Raw genomic sequence first — 20408 nt, 5'->3', positions numbered from 1 at the left:
GTGTCTGTCAATTCTGACCGAGGTACGCAATTTACCTCACATTTTTGGAGGGCAGTTCAGCGTGATTTGGGCACACGAGTCAAGTTGAGCACAACATTTCATCCTCAGACGGACGGACAGTCCGAGCGTACCATTCAGATTTTGGAGGATATGCTCCGAGCTTTTGTTATTGACTTTGGAGACTCGTGGGATCAGTTCTTGCCATTGGCGGAGTTTTCCTACAACAACAGTTACCAGTCGGGCATCCAGATGGCTCCCTATGAGGCTTTATATGGTAGGCGCTGTCGGTCGCCGGTTGGGTAGCTTGAGCCGGGAGAGGCTCGGTTGTTGGGTACGGATCTAGTGCAGGATTCCTTGGACAAGGTTAAGATCATTCGGGATAGGCTTTGTACCGCTCAGTCCAGGAAAAAAAGTTATGCCGACCATAAGGTTCGTGATGTGGCATTCATGGTCGGCGAGCGGGTGTTGCTTCGGGTGTCGCCTATGAAGGGCGTGATGAGATTTGGAAAGAAGGGCAAGTTAAGCCCTAGATCCATTGGCCCGTTTGAGATTCTTGATCGAGTGGGAGAGGTGGCTTACAGACTTGCGTTGCCGCCGAGTTTATCAGCCGTGCATCCAGTATTTCATACGTCCATGCTTCGGAAGTATCACGGCGATCCATCCCACGTGTTAGACTTCAGCACTGTCCAATTGGACAAGGACTTGTCCTATGAGGAGGATCCGGTAGCTATTCTAGACCGGTAGGTTCATCAGATGAGATCGAAGAGTTTCCCTTCTGTTCATGTTAAGTAGAGAGGTCAGCTTGTTAAGGCAGCGACCTGGGAGTCCAAGTCCGATATGCGGAGCCGATATCCCCATCTTTTCTCTGACTCAGGTACTTTTCTTATGTTCGTTCGAGGACGAACGGTTGTTTTAGAGCTGGAGAATGTGATGATCACTCGTTTGAAAGTAAATTCTATGTTCTGAGGCCTTAAAAACCTCTTTTTGGCTCACCTCGATTTGCGTGCACAGTCCGTGCGTGTTTCCCGAAAGTTTTTATGTGAAAACTAAGAAAAATAAGGAAATTAACTTTGGTCAACATTATTGGTAAACGGACCCGGACCCGTGATCCGACAGTCTCGTAGGGTCCGTAGTAAAATATGGTACTTGGGCGTATGTCCGGAATCGAATTCCGAGGTCCCAAGCCCGAGAAATAAATTTTTGAAAGAAATTGTTTAACTAAAATTATAAGAGTTTTTGGAAATCTAAATGTGTTTGAATCTGATGGTATCGGGCTAGTATTTTGGTTCAGGAGCCCGGTACAGGTCTTATATAATGATTAAGTTTAATCTGCGAATTTTGGTAAAGATCGGAATTGATTTGGTATAAAACGGCCCTATTGTTGAGAAAATAGTAATTTCAATGTTCTTGAGTGATTTCATGAATTTGAGGTTTAATTCATAGTTGTTGATGTTATTTTGATGATTTGATCGCACGAGCAAGTCCGTATGATATTTTTGCACTTGCGTGCATGTTTGGTTTGGAGCCCCGAGGGCTCGGGTGAGTTTTGGATAGGCCACGGAGTGTTTTGAACTTAGGAGCAGCAGCTGATGTGTTGCAGGTCTATAGGCTTCGCATTTGCGAAGCCTGGATCGCAAATGCGAGCTCGCATTTGCGACTAACCATCGCATTTGTGATGACTGGGCAGGGGGGTGACCTTTACATTTGTGAAGCTCCATGTCGCAAAAGCGACTCCAACAGTGATCGCAATTGCGAACGATGGTTCGCATTTGCGAAGAAAACAGGGGCAGGCCTACCTTCGCATTTGCGAAGAAAACAGGGGCAGGCCTACCTTCACATTTGCGAAGCCTGGGCCGCATTTGCGAACCTGACTTCGCAAATGTGATATCTGCACCTGAGCAAATTATAACTTAGCCGAAATTTCTACATTTTTCAAACTCTCTCAATCCCTAAGCTCTCTTGGGCGATTTTCCAAAGAAAAGCTCTTCTCCAAATCAATTGTAAGTCGTTTCTAACTCATTTTCTTCAATATATAACATCTTTTCACATGATTTCAATTCAAAATCGAGGGTTTTCATTGGGAAATTGGGTGCTTTTGCGTAGAACTTAGAATTTTCAAATTTTGGGGATTTGGACCTCGATTTGAGGCCGATTTCAAAACAAATTATATATTTGAGTTCGTGGGTGAATGGGTGATCGGGTTTTGGTTCGAACCTCGGGATTTGACCATGTGGGCCCGGGGTCGATTTTTGACTTTTTGGGGAAATCATTGGAACACCTATTTTCATGCATTAGAATTGGTTTATTTAGCATTAATTAATGTTATTAAGTAAATTGTAACTAGATACAAGCGAAATGGAAGTGGAATCGAGGGTTAAAGCGGTAGTTGAGGCTTGATTGTGTTCGTGGCATTGAGGTAAGTGTTTGGTCTAACCTTAGCTTGAGGGATTAGGAGTCTTGGTCTTATTTGATATGTGTTAATTGTTGAGTACGACATATAGGTGTGGTGACGAGTATCTATACGTCGGTGTCACGCATGCCCGTGAGTCTTATACTATGATTGATGTGACTCCGTTTTGTATTTTCCATGCTTAATATGATGATTTCTAATGTTGAACAAGGCTTATGGAAGTATTCTTGGTAATTGAACATTGTAGAGCATTGGCGGGTAGATTTGTGTTGAGAAGAGATTGTGGAAATGAGAAGAGGTTTATGATATTGTTTCCCTTGCCGGGATATTATTGTTATTGATATTGATTCCTTTGCCGGGATATTACTGCATATGATATTGTTTCCCTTGCCGGGATATTATTGTTAAACTATTGTTCCCTTGCCTGGATTCTATTGTGATTTTATTGATTCCCTTGCCCGAATTGCTTTGTGATTGTTGCTTGGGTAAGGAAGAGTGTAAAAGCACGAAGGGTGATGCCGTGCGTGATACTGTGAGTAAGTGTTATTGCACGAAGGGTGATGTCGTGCCGATATTGTGATTGTAAAGGCACGAAGGGTGATGTCGTGCCATGATATGAGTGATAATGCACGAAGCATAATGTCGTGCCATGATTATGTGAGGTAAAAGCACGAAGGGTGATGCCTTGCCGAATATATTGATACTTATGGTGAGGACGAGAGTAAAAGCACGAAGGGTGATGTCGTGCACTTGTAACTGTTTTCCTTATTCTTGCTCATAATTGATTTACGGTGTTCTTTGTGCTTCTCTGTTGAAATTTTGTTAGTACTTGTTATCCCCCGCAGCATGTTCCCCCTTCCCAGCTTTAACTGCTAGTTTCTGTTGTTATTATTTGCTGTATATGATATAACTACACAGGTTTATTTGGTAGTCTTGTCCTAGCCTCGTCACTACTTCGCCGAGGTGAGTCTCGACACTTACCAACGTATGTGGTCGGTTGTGCTGATACTACACTCTGCACTGTATGCAGATCCTGGTGCTGTAGCTTTTGGACCACAATGAGGTTGCTGCCTTCAGTCCAGTGGCGAAGACCCGAGGTAGTCCTGCAGGCGTCCGCATGCCTTGGTGTCTCCTCTATCTTTCCATTCTGTTTCTTTTATGTATTTTAGAGACAAATTTGTATTTATCTTGCAGACAACTGTTTGTAGTATTCGTAGATAGTCCGTTACATTGTGACTCCAATTCTGGTTAGAGTTGTATATTGGATTTCCGTATTAGTATTTAGTGATACTATCAGATTTCGTCTTCCCTATTTATTTTATTGTAATGGTTATTCCTCTGTTGATCGCCTGTTATATTGAAATGTTAAAAGGATAAGTAAAAAGGGTAATAAAATTTGTAACTCTCCGCTTGCCTAGCTTTCATGAGTAGGCGCCATCACGACTCCCGAGAATGGGAAATCCGGGTCGTGATAATGTTGAAAGCACTTGATGGCATGTGAGTACGGCATGTGGTAGATGGACCATTTCTCATAAGAATACAACCTGCTGGCTTCATTTATGGTGTGTATATTATTTCCCTGGTTTTGATGGATAGCGGTGCGAACTTCAAAAATATTTAGCTCGTGGCAATACTGTAAAAATGAATGCCAATGTGCTTGCCTCCTGTATTTCTCAAATCTTTTCACTAGGTTTGGCATAAATTCAACACCCCTCTCCATCAATTCTGATGCACCTCTATGCCTTTCAACAAACCTCTTCGCCATTTGTTTGAATGACATCCGCACCATGGCAGTGACAGGCAATCCACCTGTAGACTTCAATAACCCGTTGAAAGACTCTGACATATTTGTAGTTAGGGTTCCCCATCGTCTGCCACCATCGGCATGCAATGTCCACTTGTCAAGCTCATGTCGCATCAACCAATGATAGGCTCTTTCGTCTCCCTGCCTAATCGATTCCATGCGCCTCCTGAATTTGCACTTCTGGTGATCAATTGCAGCCATCCACATTAAATCATGCAAGTCCTTGTTGGGATATTTCGTCTGGAAATTGACCTTCAGGTGCCTCACATGGTGGTATGCATACGGTTCCTGCTATTCAGGCAAATGCTGTACAGAACTTAAAATACCGTCATGTCGATCAGATATTAGACAAATACTTGAATATTGTTTGACAACGTGCTCCTTCAAGTGGTTCAGAAATAGTGTCCACGTCTCTTGGCTTTCATTGGCACAAATGGCAAAAGCTAGGGGAAATGTTTGTCCATTAGCATCTACTACAACGGCGATCAACAGCTTAGTATCATACTTTCCATAGACATGAGTACCGTCTATGGATATTACCGGCCGGCAATGCACAAAACCATCAATTGCTGGTTTAAATGCCCAGAACACGTATCTGAATATATATTCTGGTATTCTCGTACGCTGCTATCTTCCATTCAACAACTGTCCCGGGGTTAAAGTGTTGCAATGCGGCCATGTACCTGGGTAGAGATGCAAATGACTTATCCCAATCACCATAAATAATTTCAAACGCACGTTTGCGCCCGAGATATGACTTTCTTTTGGTAATGGTACACTGATATTCCTGGTGGACGAATGTAATACACTCTTTGATCGTGTACCTTATGGACGCCTCAACGTGTGGAATCAAGATAAGAGAAATCAAGTCAACATCCAAGTTGAAGTAATTCCCACTGAATGTGTCCATTTCACAGTGTGGGTGCCAATATATTTACCCATTTTCCACATATTTATTTTCTTCTTTATCGCACGCAGTCGTAAACCATCTACGACATACAACCTTGTATACATCCGGATATGACTCCCATAACGTCATCTCACGGCACTCTTTTACGCTGTACATTTTCACCACCCTGATTAGGCGCGCCTTATCAGGAAAAAGCATGCCCTTTGACAGCACCGTTGGTCTAGATTCATCCCACATTGCTGTCCGAATTTCGTCAATATCCCTTGTGAGGGCATCCACATCCGGCGTACTTGACAAATGATCAAGGTAGGGAATATGCCTTGAATGAAACGACTCGTGGGACTCGTACACTCTTGGTCTAACGGAAGGTGGAGCATGCTTCCTCGTCAAATCGGGTTTGACATTCTCTTCCTCCTCATCATCACCCTCGTAAGGGAAGGGTGTCTCATCTCCAGACTCATCGGCATTGTTGTCATAATCACTATTCTCTTCCTGACTATGCGCATCTGCTAGATCCCGAGTAAATACGTCATCTTCGGGCAATTGATTGAGGACAGGACCATCAAGTTGCTCGTTTTCACTGCACAACCAAAGAAATAATGAGTTACTGAAATTGGTCCAAACAATACATATAACTTTATCTATTCACTTACAAATAAGAATGTGTTGATAACCCATGATGCACACTGTCTTGTTGATGCTGACTCCCTGATGGACCACTATGATCCAACACACCAAAACTAGGCATATTCCAACTGGACATTGGTTCATAACTTGTAAAATTCATATCTGGTCGGTCCTCCTGTAGAATATATGAGTGTTAATACAAATACAATACACAAAATATACATCGTAACACAAAGGAAAATTGAAGTTTACCACTCGGCTTGTGGATTATGTATACTAGGGGAGAAATTATTTCCTCGCTCCTCATTCGCCCGTGGAGATAATTTTAGATCCGGCCAAACCCTTTCAGCCGGAACCTGCTCGGCTAAAACTACTCCAAAATAACCACCCGATGATTGAGGGATTTCCCTACTTTGTGCAACCTCATTATTGCAAACGTCTTCAGCGTTGACGTACATTTCCAACAGTTTTATCACAATAAATTCACGGTATTCATCCGGGGTCCCCAAAAAATCTCTCACAGTTTCATCGTCTTCGATGTTAAACTCAGCATAACAAGCAACCCCTTGCGGAGTCACAGATTACGGATATCATCCGGTTATTTTAAGATTCACCGAACGTTTGCTCACATTCATTTTTTTACATATCAACGATACCAATTTATCGTACTATATTGTAAGTGGCAACTTAACATTAGACTGTGGAGATAAACTATATCTTACTGAGTTATTCGCCACCACAATCTCACCCCCAATATAATGAAACCCTAATTTTTCGCTCTTCAAACATTATGACAAAATGCAAAACAACTTAACAAAGAAAATTTTTAGAAGACTTAAAAATGTTTATGAATAGATTTTTACAAAATCCTTCACCTCTTTAATAAGGCAAAAACCATTCCGGAGTTCAATTATTTGAGGTATAGCGTCTTAGCTTAAAACGCTATCCCTAGTTGAATTATTGTTATGTCAGTTAAACAGAGAAGAATTATTTGTGGGCCCACTTAATATGTATAGCGTTTTAGTAAAGAACACTATATGAATAGCGTCTTTTAAAAAGACGCTTTACTTAACTGGCCAAACGACCGTTAAAGTATAGCGTCTTTCAAAAAAACGCTATATATATTTTGGTCACTAAATTTTTTTTTCACATATTTTGTTCTTTGAGTCCAAAAGAACCACATTTTGAATCCGAACTCCTAATTTAAGCGTCTAAAAGAAAAAAGGGACAAATTTAAAGAGTTGCTTACGTATTTGACCTTAATAAAAATACACCTTTTGAGTAACTGTTACCTTTTTAGAAATATTTAATATATTATATATAGTACCACCGGGCCATGGATCTGTGGTCTGTCTGCTTAAATATGGCTTGTCACGCTATTGTTGTACTGCATGTCGCTGTACCACATTTTTCATGCTGCAAATAATCCAAGACATATTTATGTTATATCCTATCCACAAGATTTTTCATGCTGTAAAACAATGCAAGTCAAATTTATATTTACCCTATCCAATAGATTACTACGACTTTTTAACTTTTATTATCAAGAGTATAAAGGAATTTGCACAACCAAAAATATAAAGGCTAACTACGATAGGGGGAAATATTTACGCAAAATTAATAGCATAATTTTGTTGTCTTATAATTTCTGTTTTAATTATAACTAATAAATATGCATTGTCACATCTATTCATAACTGAAATAATTTGATTCATTTTATTGTTTCCCTTCAATAAGTGTTATCGTGACAGTCGGAGGGTCAATAGTTTCGGTTAGGCCGGTATTTTATGAAATTTGTATTATGCTAACTTTTTGATTATTTTATTTTGTATAGCTACAATTAGATTTTTTTGAAACCATCCCAAACATTAGGATTTTTTTCGGTATCAGTACAATTCTATTAATTTTTACTAGTATTTTAAAAAAAAAATCATATAAGAGTCGTTATTAGTTAGAAAGCGATGACATGCGTACTTGCAAAGCACTTTAGCAAAATCTAGATATTTGTACTATTCAAAGGGTGATAAATTAAGGGAACATGAAAATTGGCCAAAATAGAGATCCATTCCACTATTCTACAACAAAAATAAATAAAATAAAGACAAGAGAAATATAAATTTACACGAGCAAAAAAGATATTAATCACATTGGGGCTTGAGAATAGATTCTATTAGAAGATTAAGTATCCAACAAGAGAAATCCGAATCATATGAGAGGAAAGATATCCAATACCTTGCGGCTTGCTACTCAAAATTACTATAATATTTTGTGGCTTGCTACTCAATGTGCTAGATATAATTTAATTTAATAGGAGTAGAAAAATATATTAGGGAGTTGGAATTTTAGATGTTAATACTTGTTGTTGATACCAAATTTTTCTCTCATATTTTATAAAATAATATTTTGCATTATTACCCATTTTACAAGAGTCATATAAGTATTTTCCATAATTTTTTATAATTTTTAAAGCTTTAAAATTGATTTTTCTTGTATTTAAATTGTTCAAATATTTATTAATTATCCTTTTAAAGCATTTTGTGATAAATTAATCATCCTAATTTATCATTTATACCCACATGTGTGTTTTATAACATTTTTACTACATTTCATGTAATTACATTTGTATTTTTAGCAATTTACATAAGTTTTGCAATATAGTCTATATTATATACATAATTATATTTAATATATTATTTATGCTAAATTTTAAGCTATTATTTTCAACCATTTTACTGCATAAGTAATATTTTTATTATTTATTAGTTACTTTTTATAAATTATTGTTAATAAATTTGTATATTTAATTTATAGCCCAACATATAGCTGATTTCGGAACAAAATAAGGCCCAAAACAGTTGTCCCATCTCCATTTAACCCTTCAGCAGCCCAAATCAAACAACCTCTTCATTTAACCCGGTCGCGACCCGTTTTAACGACCCGCCCCATTCTTTCTTCTATTTCAGCCGTTGATCTCTGAGATCAACGGCACACAGACCCCCTCCCATCTTTAATTAACCAAGCCCAAATCCTAACACTTATTTCCCTCGAACCGCCGTCCCAAACACTCTCAACTCTCCCTTCTCCCTTCTCCCTTCTAAACAACCCTAGCATTTGTCTTTTGAGTTTTCTCCGATTCCAACTTAAAAATGGAATCAATCAATGATTCCCTTACCTATTTGAGATACTTTGCTATTGCATGCACGCTTGTGGTGTTACTTAGTTCTTGTCCTATTTTTGGAAAAAACTACCTTTCAAGAACATGCCTTAGTGGCTCTGATTTTGTGAAGATCTGGGCGATATTTCGTCCATATACTGTCTATAATGACGATTCTTGCATTCTTGGTCTGATTTATGGCCATTGCACCTAACTAGGGTTTGAAATTTCTTTCATCTTATTTTTAGCTCTGTTACTGATTTCATGTGGTCTTCTCCTTCCATATTTATTCTTATTTGATTATTTTCCATGTTTGTTTGCCCTAGTCTATCATTATATAAACCTCTTCCCCAATTCCTATAGGGGGACCTTAAACATTACTGTTATTCCCTCACAATCACTCGTTCTATACTGTTCTAAGGCTATTAATTTTGGCCGGCTGAAAGCCAAGGCCACAAGAATTTGTTCATTAACCACCTCCAGTGCAAGCATTGCTTGGAGTTCACAAGAGGCTCTTGTGAACTCTGAAGCACTAGGGATTTAGGTTTTCGTTATTCTCCTTCAATCGCTGCGATTTCCGAGATTTTAAGTTTCTCACTCTTTGTTTTTTTGTTTGCAACTGGTTAGTCCTCTTGAACCTCTGTTGGCCCATGTAAAGATTAGTTTTGAAGACTGACAAAGGAACTCAGGCATGAACCAGGTCCATCCCTCAGGTTCATAAAAACGGGCAGATTCGAGTATGTGGGATGCACGTGAAGGAGATAAGCTTAACTTTGTGTATTTAATATCTCCTGATCGAAAAGGTTGCATAATTGATAAGGATAAGGAGTCCTTAATCAAAGAGAACACTATCCAAGATAGGGAAGGAGTTAGAAGTTGAAATCAATTAGAACTCTTCCACCAAGGAAGAGTTGTATCAGAACTCTAGTTATTTCTTCATCTACTAACTCTACAAATTGCAGGATGTTCTCACATCACAATGTTGCACAAAAATGCAAAAGTTAAACGTGAATTGAGAGCAAAATAGCAAGGCTTTTTGCAAGCAGTTCGTGTGTGATTCAAGTGTGCAAACCTGAAGCTACATGAACTAGATTGAAGAACCAGCTCCATAAAGAGTTTTATGTGTCTTTCTTTATTTCTAGTTCAATTGTAGTAGGTGTTTTCATATTGTACCTTTCAGCTTTATATAGAAGCAATTGTAATAGGTAGTTTGAGTATTCAAGTTAGAGTTAACTTGAAGTTGTCGCAACAGTTAGAGGCTGGTTGCTACAACGGGATTAGAGGTAATCCTTAGGTTTACAAAGAGTTTTGTAAATGCTGTTTTGGCTCAGTGATTTAGTGAAGTGTTGGGAAAAATCCTACTGAGTAGTAGGTCGTAGTTTTTTTCACCTTTAGAGTCGGGTATTTTTCACGTAAAAATACTTGTGTTCTTTACTTTCTACACTTATTATTCCGCAACAGTAGCAGAAGGAACACATAAAAGAACCAGGTCCTTCCATAATCAGTTTAAGCGAAAAATTGGTCACCACACAAATCACCCCCCCTCTTGTGTGGTATTGAAGTATAAAATATCACCCTCGCAACTTCATATCCTTCTGTTTATGTTTATGTTATGAGTATCCGTGTTATTAGGACTTCTATAAGTTAATTTTTATACTATGCTACTTCATATACGATCTTGCTTGCCTTAATGCCATTCTGCAGTTTCAATAGTTTCAACCATGTTCAAGTCTCAATTTCAAATCATGCATAGCTAACTAAGTTGATTCTGATGTTTGCTTGGTTCGTATTAAACCATATTGATGTCGATTGCACCTTGTTCTGATTTCTCGTATTGAAATATATAAGAAACAAGGTCCTTGCTCAAATTGCCTGTAACATCTCTATATTGAGTCTTTTATGCACAATTTGCTATTTCTCTACAAAAACATATGACGACATTGTCTTAATGTTTAGCCTAATATGCTTTTCCTGACATTACTAGTCTTAATGTATGCCCATTATAGGTGTCCAGCATGATTGATTGCTCATCTTCATGTTTAAGTATAACTGGCTACTTAAGATCTGTTGCTTATTATGAATCCATTCTCCTAGGGAATTAGTGTATGCCCAGAATTTATTTGAATGTGTTTTTGCTAATTCTTTCGTGCACAACCTGCTAATTTCGTAAAATCAACCTCTGGTTATATGAATTCTATATGCCAATACTGTTACAATTAACAGTCAGACTTGTTTCTTCGCTTCGATGTTGTGTACTCACTGATTTCTTAAGAGTCCTAGGGTGAATTCCGATATATGTTTAGTCTATCCTCAATATGTCAACTAGAATAAGTCCTGGCCCTCTTCATGTGATGCCTGAAAGCTAACTTATTCTCATTTGGCGTGAATGCTTACATGTTGGATATAGAACCCCTGTGTTATGATTGGTATTTTCCTGTACATTTCACATGTTAAGTTCTGCAAGTTAGTTGTGATCATTAGACTCTCCTTTTAAAGTTTTCTTGTGAAACTGTTTTACCCTTTGTTTGTTTAGATTAGTCCTACTGAGATTAGTTTGGAATCATGCCTATTTGAATGTATGCTTTTATTGTCCTATGATGTTCAAACCTCTCATTTGGAACTTGTTTCCGTCTATGCCATATGTGCTTGTAAGGGGTTTGTGCAGACTCATTTGTGTGTCTTTGTCCGGAAATCCCCGCTCTCTGTTAGCTATAGTGTTAAGGGATAGAATTCCTAAATCTTAAAGCTTGTTTGACTGGCCTAATACCTAGCTTGTCACCTGTGTTGTTAAGGGTATTTAGTATTCAATGGGTATACAAGGCAACCGTCTTACGGTTTGGGCCTAGCTGTTGGGCCAGTTTGGTACTAGAACTGAAGCATATTAATAGCCACCTGGAGGGTGGGCTTGTTCATCACTCCATGCTTAGTTCAAGGCCCAGAAGTAGCCCTGGGTATCCTGTATTTGCTATATTTGGGCCTAAGGTCGCCCTATTAAATCTGTAATTGTTTCATTATCCTATTTGGGCCTTTAATAATCTGTAAACAAATAACTAGGAGTTAGTGAAATGGTGGAACGGGTATACTATATTCCTGCATAAAAGGGTAGAAAATATGCCTATAAGGTCTACTTGCTTTATTTGCTATTTTGTTTAGCGTGCTTTATTTTTGTACACTGATAGAAATCATGCATATAGAAAATCACACGCTTCACTTAACTTGTCTAATACATGTATACTATCCAAAGCATGTTAGTTTAAGTAGATACTGTACCCGTTTCCACGTCTACTATTGTGCGCTATTAGACATCATATCTATAGAAATCAACGCCTATAACTACTTGTTTAATTATCAGACAACATGCCTATAGGGTGTAGTAATACATACCTTTGTTAATGCTCATCTAGACACCATTACTATAGGGTTTTAACTAATTAATCAACCGTTTCTATTACTTTCATTACACTGCCCCATCCAGATGACATGCCTATAGGGGTAAAGTATTATAAAAGCAAGTTCAAATGTCAACTGTTGGAAATCCCGCCTATAGGATACTCTCACTCGCCTAGAAATCCTGTCTATAAAATCAGCGCTGATAATTCTGAATTCTCGAACTGCTTCACTACCTCATTGCGCAAATAATCAGAGATAATACCTATAGGGTTTTCAATACCTATAATCTGCAAATTCATTAGTCTGAAGCTGTAGTACTGCCGGTATAATACTAGAAATTAGGATCATAGAAACCATGCTTATAGGACTTAACGACTCTAATGCGTCTTAACTCTGAAACTGTATGCTGCCTAATCTGCCCACGTGCATTTGTTGTTTATGTGTGGAGGCTAACATGAGCATTTAATGTCTTTATGTGAAGTCCTATATGTTTTGAATGTGCGCCTAGTTTTTATCATTTTGAGCATCCTAAGTGAAGTCTAGAACCACCCAAATAGTTGGTCCAAAACCTTCTGGACCATAGGCATGAGACGGGTAGAGCATGCATAAGACATGGTTTAGAATTGAATTAGAACGCTTCAGGTAAATAACTTTAGTAATTGGGTAGCAGGAGATGATAGTATATGCCCGCTGAATAATATGAGCAACCTCTACCCTAGGGGAGTTGCGAAGTAATATTTATGTTGCACAAGGTGATCCTTCAGGCTAACAAACTTAGGACCCCCTCCTTTATATGTTTATTGTTTCCACTTCGTTTCTTGAACTTAGAATAGTGAAGTTGTATCCTATAACCTCCAAAGACTTGTATTAATTATTTATATAGTTCAATTCTTGTATGATCTTCTTTACACTCGTTTATATTTTAGTAGAACCTTTAAATTCCTTGTCATCCATCACTTATATGATCACTTAGGATAATTATAATCTGATAATCCCACATAGCGTGAATTTTGGCCAGGATCTACAGTTGTGGACCTCGAAGAGTGTCTAACACCTTCTCTTCGACGTAATATGAGCCCTTACCCGATCTTTGGTGATACTGACTAGTTAAAATAGAGTTATTTGCAAATATGTGCCCTAATGCACTTTAAAATCGTTATATGGCGACTCTTCTCTTTTAATACCCGTAATAGAGCTGTCACATGTCGAAACTCGCTTTCTCGAGAAAACGGGGCGCGACACTTGTTAATTTGCAGCCATTTTCACGATCACAAGGCCTAAGAAAAAAATTTTATTGCTTAATTTGATATATAAATAGATTTTTATATATAAATTATTTTGTACAACTTGCTATTTTTTCAGTTTATTTTCATAAAACAGAAAACTTTTCATAAATATTTGTGTGGTTATATGTCCATATAAGACATACGAATTTATTGAAAGAAACTAATCATCGTTCGTTTTATTAGTCGACTTTTAAATATGTATTGTTACTCCCAGGGGTGTCAATGGTTCGGTTCGGACGGTTATTTTATAAAATTTGTATCATACCAAATTTTCGGTTATTCTATTTTGTATAACAAAAATTGGACTTTTCGAAACCGTCCCAATCATGTCGGTTTCACTTCGGTATCGGTACGGTTCGGTTAATTTTGGATTTTTTTTTAAATATCATGTAAAATTCACCAATAGAAGTAGAATTTAATAACACATGTTCTTTTATAGGACTTAGCAAAACTCTCTAGACATTTTTACTGTTTAAAGGTGATGAATAAAAAAAAATATGAAAGATGGCTAGAGTATAGATCCATCAACTATTCGACAACAACGTAAAAGAAACCAAGTAAAAGCTAGAACACTTTGTGTCTTGCTAATAAAGATACTTGAAATAACTTAGTTTAAGTATAAGTAGCATAATAGATTTTAGGAATTACTACTTTGAGTTTAATTTGTTGTCTTATAACAATTTTCATAATTCCAAGACCCAATGAAAAATTAATGCTTTATTAGTTTTAAACTTACTATATAATTAATATCTTTTCCACATATAAAATTTATTCGGTACGGTTCGATATTTTTTCGGTTTATTTTTATAAAATAAAAAACCTACCCTAATTATCGGTACGACTATAAATTTATATAAAAACCTACAGTTTCTTTAAAAGAAACCTAAAAATCGATTCGGTACGGTACGGTTCGATCTATTTAGCCAGTTTTCAAATATCCATTGACACCCCTAATCACTCCTACATGGGAAAATTATTAAGTTATACCATATGGTTGTCCAGAAAATTTTCAAATTTTCACTCCTTTTTTTTTTTTTTTTTTGGTTTTGGTTTTCAATCACAGTCTTTTCCTTTTATTACTGATTATACACTAATCCCTTGTTTAACCATCTAAATCTCTGAATCTGAACGCACTCCAACACTAGTATACGATTCTGGTGACCACTAAAGAGGATGAAATGATCAAATAGGATGAATTGAAATTATACCAAATTAAACTAAAGCATCAATAGAGATAAAACAGACTTACAGATTGCATAGCTATTTACAAAGATTAATATCACTTTAGATGATTGTTTAATTTAGCATTATTCCTCTATCTTGCGGGGAAGGATCACCTCTCTACCGTGCCTCCCTTCATCTTCACTCTTCAAAATATGTCACAACTACAAATTAAGGGTGTGATTGGTACGAAGGAACATGTTTTCATGGAAAATATTTTTATAGAAAATATTTTCATGGGAAATGAGTGATTTTATCACTTATTTTTTCTTGTTTGGTTGGTGAATGAAAAATTTATTTTTGGAAAATATTTTTTTTATGCTATCTTCTCACCTCTCTCCTCCCCCCCCCTTCCCAATACCCAACGTTTTGAGGACTCTATTTTCTTTAAGAATTTAATTATTCTTCTAAAAATTCACATAAACCCAAAGGAACTAATGTGCTGCTTTACTTTTTTATGCAAAAATAACGTTGAAATTTGTGCTCCATAACTAAAAAGAAAGTACTCTTTTTTTGTTTGAAAATAAAAGTACTATTTTTACAACATGAAAATAAAATACTCATTTTATTAAAATAAAGGCCGAATACATATGTAGCCCCTTAAACTTGTCCATTTTTTTCATTCAGACACCTAAACTAAGGGTTGTTCTTATTGAAACCCTCAACTCCAAGCAATGTGTCCTATTAAACAGAAAAAGCTGACATGGCACAAACAGTGAGATTCATTTACTTTGGGCGCGTGAACACGTTAAAATCCAGCTAATATGGATTTAACAGAAATAAAAACTACCCAAAATACATACTTTAATTCTGAAAAAAAAGTATGAGCTTCGAGATGCTTCATCTCGTCGGACGGCAAGGTAAGTTTCTGGAAAACGTGAGAAACTATAATCACATGTGGAATTCTCAATTAAGGATATATCTGATTGTGGAAATTAGTTGTCCCTATGGATTCTAGTGACTAAAAAACCACCTAATGATCATATGTTTGCTCTTTTATCTTTGGCTTGCCGTTGCCGGAATTAGGTTTTTAACGGATCGCTAAGATTTTTTCTATATATATACATATATATGCCTTCTCTTTGCATCCTTTGTAAGCAAAACTTGCAAAGAAGGCTTTAACTAAAGCAATACACAGAAATTACAGCACCCCCACCTTTCATGGAGGTTTGACCATGGCAAAGATTACATGAAGGAGAAAGAACTTAGATGACTAAATCGCATAACACCTGAGAATCATTCCTCATCAAGAGAAAGCCATAAATTCAACGAAGACCCGAAATATGGGGAAGAAGAAGACCAGGAATGGGGGGCGACGACAACCAAGAATGGAAAAGATGGGGAGATTCTGGAAAAAAAACATTGCAAAAGAGAGATTATTTTAGGGCACATTGTAGTTAGATGTTTAATAGGGCACATTGCTTTGAGTTCAGGGGTCCAATTGGAACAACCCTTAGTTTAGGTGTCCGAATGAAAAAAATGAACAAGTTTAAGGGGCTACATATGTATTCAGCCTAAAATAAAAGAAAACGTACTATTTGTACAACATGAAAATTGTTATAAATAGAATTGTATTTAACGTGAATGTCTATATTTTAGAGAGATTTTAAGAATTTTACTAGGTGACTAAGTCACTCTTTCCCTATAAATAGAGGGTCTTATTCATTATAATTCATCTCAAAGCAATAAGATTTCTCTCTCTCTCTTTCTTTGCAATATTCTTCTTTATTGCTTTATTACAAAAATAAAGTACCCATTTTATTGAAATAAAAGAACAAGTACTATTTCTACAACATGAAAATAAAGTACTCATTTATTAAAGTAAAAGAAAATACTTTTTCTACATCATGAAATAAAAATACTCATTTTGTTGAAATGAAAGAAAATATTTTTTCTACACCATGAAAAGAAAATACTCATTTTGTTGAAATGAAACAAAATACATTTTCTAAATCATGAAAAGAAAGTACTTTTTTGTTAAAATGGAAAAATATTTTTTTTATATCATGAAAAAGATACTCATTTGTTGAAATAAAAAAAAAATATATCTATAACATGAAAAGAAAGTACTATTAATAATATTTAATCATTTTCTTTCACTTATCTTTTCTTCTCACTAGGGCGTGTTCTACTTCATATAAGGATAGGGGATAATATTCAGCTAAGTGTTTAACTGGCTTTTTCGGACAATTATGGAGTACAAGTTATGTATTTTCCCTAGATTTTATAGAAAAGGAAACCAAACCAACTATTTTTAATTTTCTTGGTTCAAATTTTTTCCGTCGGCACATCAAAAAAAGTCATGGATAAGCTTTTCCCTAAATCACTATATTCTATAGCAACAAATGAATACAATTATAATCTATTGATATATCGTTATGTGAAAACTCATCTCCGTAAAAAAACAATAATTATTTCCTTCTATTAATCTAACAACAAACTCACACACGCGCGCGCGCACACAGCGCCAAGGTGCCAAGTATGACACACTGCAAATCAAGGGCAAGCATAAAGGTTGCTGTGAGCCCTTGTTTTATGTTACAAATACACGTACGAAAAATGAATAAAAATATTTGCTGCTCATGATTTTATACTGACATTCTCTGATTTGCTTGGTGCAGCCTATATATTTCCTTGTGCAGAATAAGACATCATTTTCATGCAGAAGAAAAGCTTGGAAGGCTCTTTAAAAACTTTGCCCTTGTCGCAGGGTCAGTGGAAAATCGACCCAAAACAGCAATTGTAGCTGTACTGCTTCCAAACTTCTCAATTCCTCTAGATATCATGCATGTGTGACTTGCTTCTACCACTACTATTATATCTTCCCCTAAAAGGGATGAAGTGGTCTCGGCTATCTGCCTGGTAAGCCTCTCCTGTACTTGGAGTTTGAAGCCATAAAAATGTACAATTGACTGCAATTTGCTTCTTCCAACGGAATTAAGTCCATTTGAAGAGAAATAACCTATATGCACAACACCTTGAAAAGGAAGTAAATGATGTTCACATTGGGACCAGAATGGTAAATTGAGCTCAGAACAGATAAAGTCCTTGGGACTTGGACTATTAATTCTACTTTGAAGAAAGCCATTCTCCATATTAGAGTTTCTAAAGTTCATCAACCACTTCAAGAAACGATATGGAGTACCAACAAGCTCTTTCCTCGACGGGTCTTCCCCCAAAGACTTTAGTATTGAAACCACTGCATTGGTCATAGCTGAATTTGATTGTTCCAACTTGTTGCAACACTGAGATGGGCACCATGATTGGTCAAACACACCAGGATTGGTGTTTTCTTTGCTTATACCTCTGAAATTCAGAAGACTTAAAAGATCAGTCCAAATGTCCGCCTTCTCATCCTTAAAAACACCAGAACCAGAGCTAACTAGCATCTTCACCCAACTTTGGTGAGACGTGTCGAGGAAGGCTGATTCAGAATTTGGAAAATGAATGTGCAAACACTGCAAGACCACAGCAACACCTGTTGGCTTGATTCCGTGCTGCAAGGCAGTGCAAATTTCGTCAGCAAGACGCTGTGGAGCTTGGAGCCGTTTCGCAAAGATATCAGCAACACGAGAGAGCTTGCTTAGTCCTACAACCCTTTGGCCAGATGGGACATAACCAACTTGACACCTAACCTGGAATGGAAGAAGGCAAGACTCACAGTAGGAGAAGAGATCAAGATCACGAACAATCACAAGCCCACCTGCTCCTCCAGCTTGACCACATCCACCTCCCAACCCAGCTTCAGGGAATAAAGCACCATGAACAACATCGTTCACGTGTTGTTTATAACCTTCGTACAACAACCAAAAAGATGAAACTAGTCGATCAACCAACATTTTAAGAAGAAAAGTAAATAGTCAAACAGTGATATTTAAAGCATCAACCAACAAAATAAGGCAGGACTGGAAGTATAACTAAATAACTCTTTCAATTTGCAAGATGTTGATTTCTAAGTCTCACATATGCTTGGGCTACACCATTTTTATATATGAATTTCCAGAAAGTTACCCGCTCCCCAACCATATACATAGGCTTGCATTGGATAGCTTCATGCTAAAGTTATAACTAGAGAAAACAAAACCACCTCAGTTGTTTACAAAATATTGCTAAATGTTCTGTTAAAGGACCTTTGTTACCTTACTAGAGAAAAGCTAACTGATAGATGCAATAGGAGAATACTGGATTTCTTAAAGGAAGGTTATTAGTAGGCATTATAACCTTTATTTTCCATAAACCAATCATTTCACAACCAAAGAAAATAATTATTTGGTTTAGTGGACTAGAACAGATCAGCAAGAAACTTTAAAATTCAGTTCATCTAATTCATCACTATGCACATAAAAAAATAACATGACTGAAATGTTAATGACAAAAAACATTAAGTTTCACTTAACTGAAGTACCAATGCGTGAAAATTTTCACCTGAATAAGCCTAACGAGACCAATAACAGAGAGACGGAGCACTGATCATTTCAGAAACTCCACAAATGAACTTTAGACAAGCGTCTGCAGTCTTGATAAGCCCAGAACTTAAGATTGCTTCATCATCAGGATAAAAGTAGCAACTTTGGAAAAACTTTTGAAGGTAAAAGAAGACAAAAGAGTAAAATCTTAGGAGTGGTTCACCCTCATGCTAAAAAAGGCATCTTTTATTCTAAGGCAACCAAATACTATGAGACAATAATATCAAACACTAAACATGCAACTTTTACGTGCCAGTATAGATTATGGTCCCCAGTAGTTCCTAGAACTACAAGAAATAAATAATTTCAGTGAATTAATGCTCCACTTTCCATAGACTTAATGGAGTTAAATAAATAAGGATCCATTCAAAGCATGCAAAAAAACAAAAAGAGAGACCTTTTGTGGCTTCTCGAAGAGCCTTGGCGACCCGAGAAGGAGTTTTGCGGATACCTTCCCTATTGATATCTTCACCCAACCCCTGCAAAAGGACTTTTACAGCATCCTCAATGGCTAGCTTCACTCTATTCTCTTCTACTTCCTCGTTGAAATGACCTGACTCTAATGCGTTCATTGCACCCTCAAGGAACAAAAATACTGCAAGCCCAGAAAAGGTATTCACCACCCAAATGAGAAAAAGAGCTGATTTGTCAAAATTTCTTTGTACCCAGAACGACACGAGTTATGAAGATTTAAAATATGAGGTTAAAGAAAAACTGAATACACAAGAAACTCGAAACGACAAAGGAAGCAAGTGTGGGGCTGTAATTGAGAAAAGAAAATTTTCTCTCCTGTGTGTTATTACTAGAAGAAATTTGAAGGTTGCAGTTGATATTGCAATGTGTGGAAAACCTTACATTTATTTGGCTTCTTATATAGGAGTAAGTTTCATTGGATTATGGGACCCGCACAGAAGTCTTAAAAGGTACTCTATCCGGTTCAATTTATACGGATTTTAAGAAATAAAAGAATTCTTTCAACTTTTGGTGTAAAATGTGACACATATATTGTATGTGGTTATAAAATATTGCATAAAGGTAAATTATTTTTAATTATGAAAAAATATTATTTTGTTTTGGCACAAACTAAAAAGGAAATATGCTCACACAAATTAAAACGGAGGAAGTACTTCATTTGTTTCA

At 36.8% G+C, this 20408-nt stretch overlaps 1 protein-coding gene across 1 annotated transcript; it reads right to left on the bottom strand.

Moving 5' to 3' along the window:
• Positions 1 to 17148: 17148 nt before the first annotated feature.
• On the bottom strand, positions 17149 to 20106 carry LOC109243916 (GTP cyclohydrolase 1-like). Its single transcript, XM_019410928.1, has 2 exons — positions 19666 to 20106; positions 17149 to 18595 (listed from the first exon to the last, which is right to left on the bottom strand). The coding sequence occupies exons 1-2, from the start codon at positions 19838 to 19840 to the stop codon at positions 17460 to 17462; spliced, it is 1311 nt and encodes a 436-aa protein (XP_019266473.1). The 5' UTR covers positions 19841 to 20106; the 3' UTR covers positions 17149 to 17459.
• Between the last annotated feature and the right edge of the window lie 302 nt (positions 20107 to 20408).

This window comes from Nicotiana attenuata, unplaced genomic scaffold, assembly GCF_001879085.1.
Source record: "Nicotiana attenuata strain UT unplaced genomic scaffold, NIATTr2, whole genome shotgun sequence".
Lineage (NCBI taxonomy): Eukaryota > Viridiplantae > Streptophyta > Magnoliopsida > Solanales > Solanaceae > Nicotiana > Nicotiana attenuata.
This window is presented reverse-complemented; position numbering and strand designations above follow the sequence as displayed.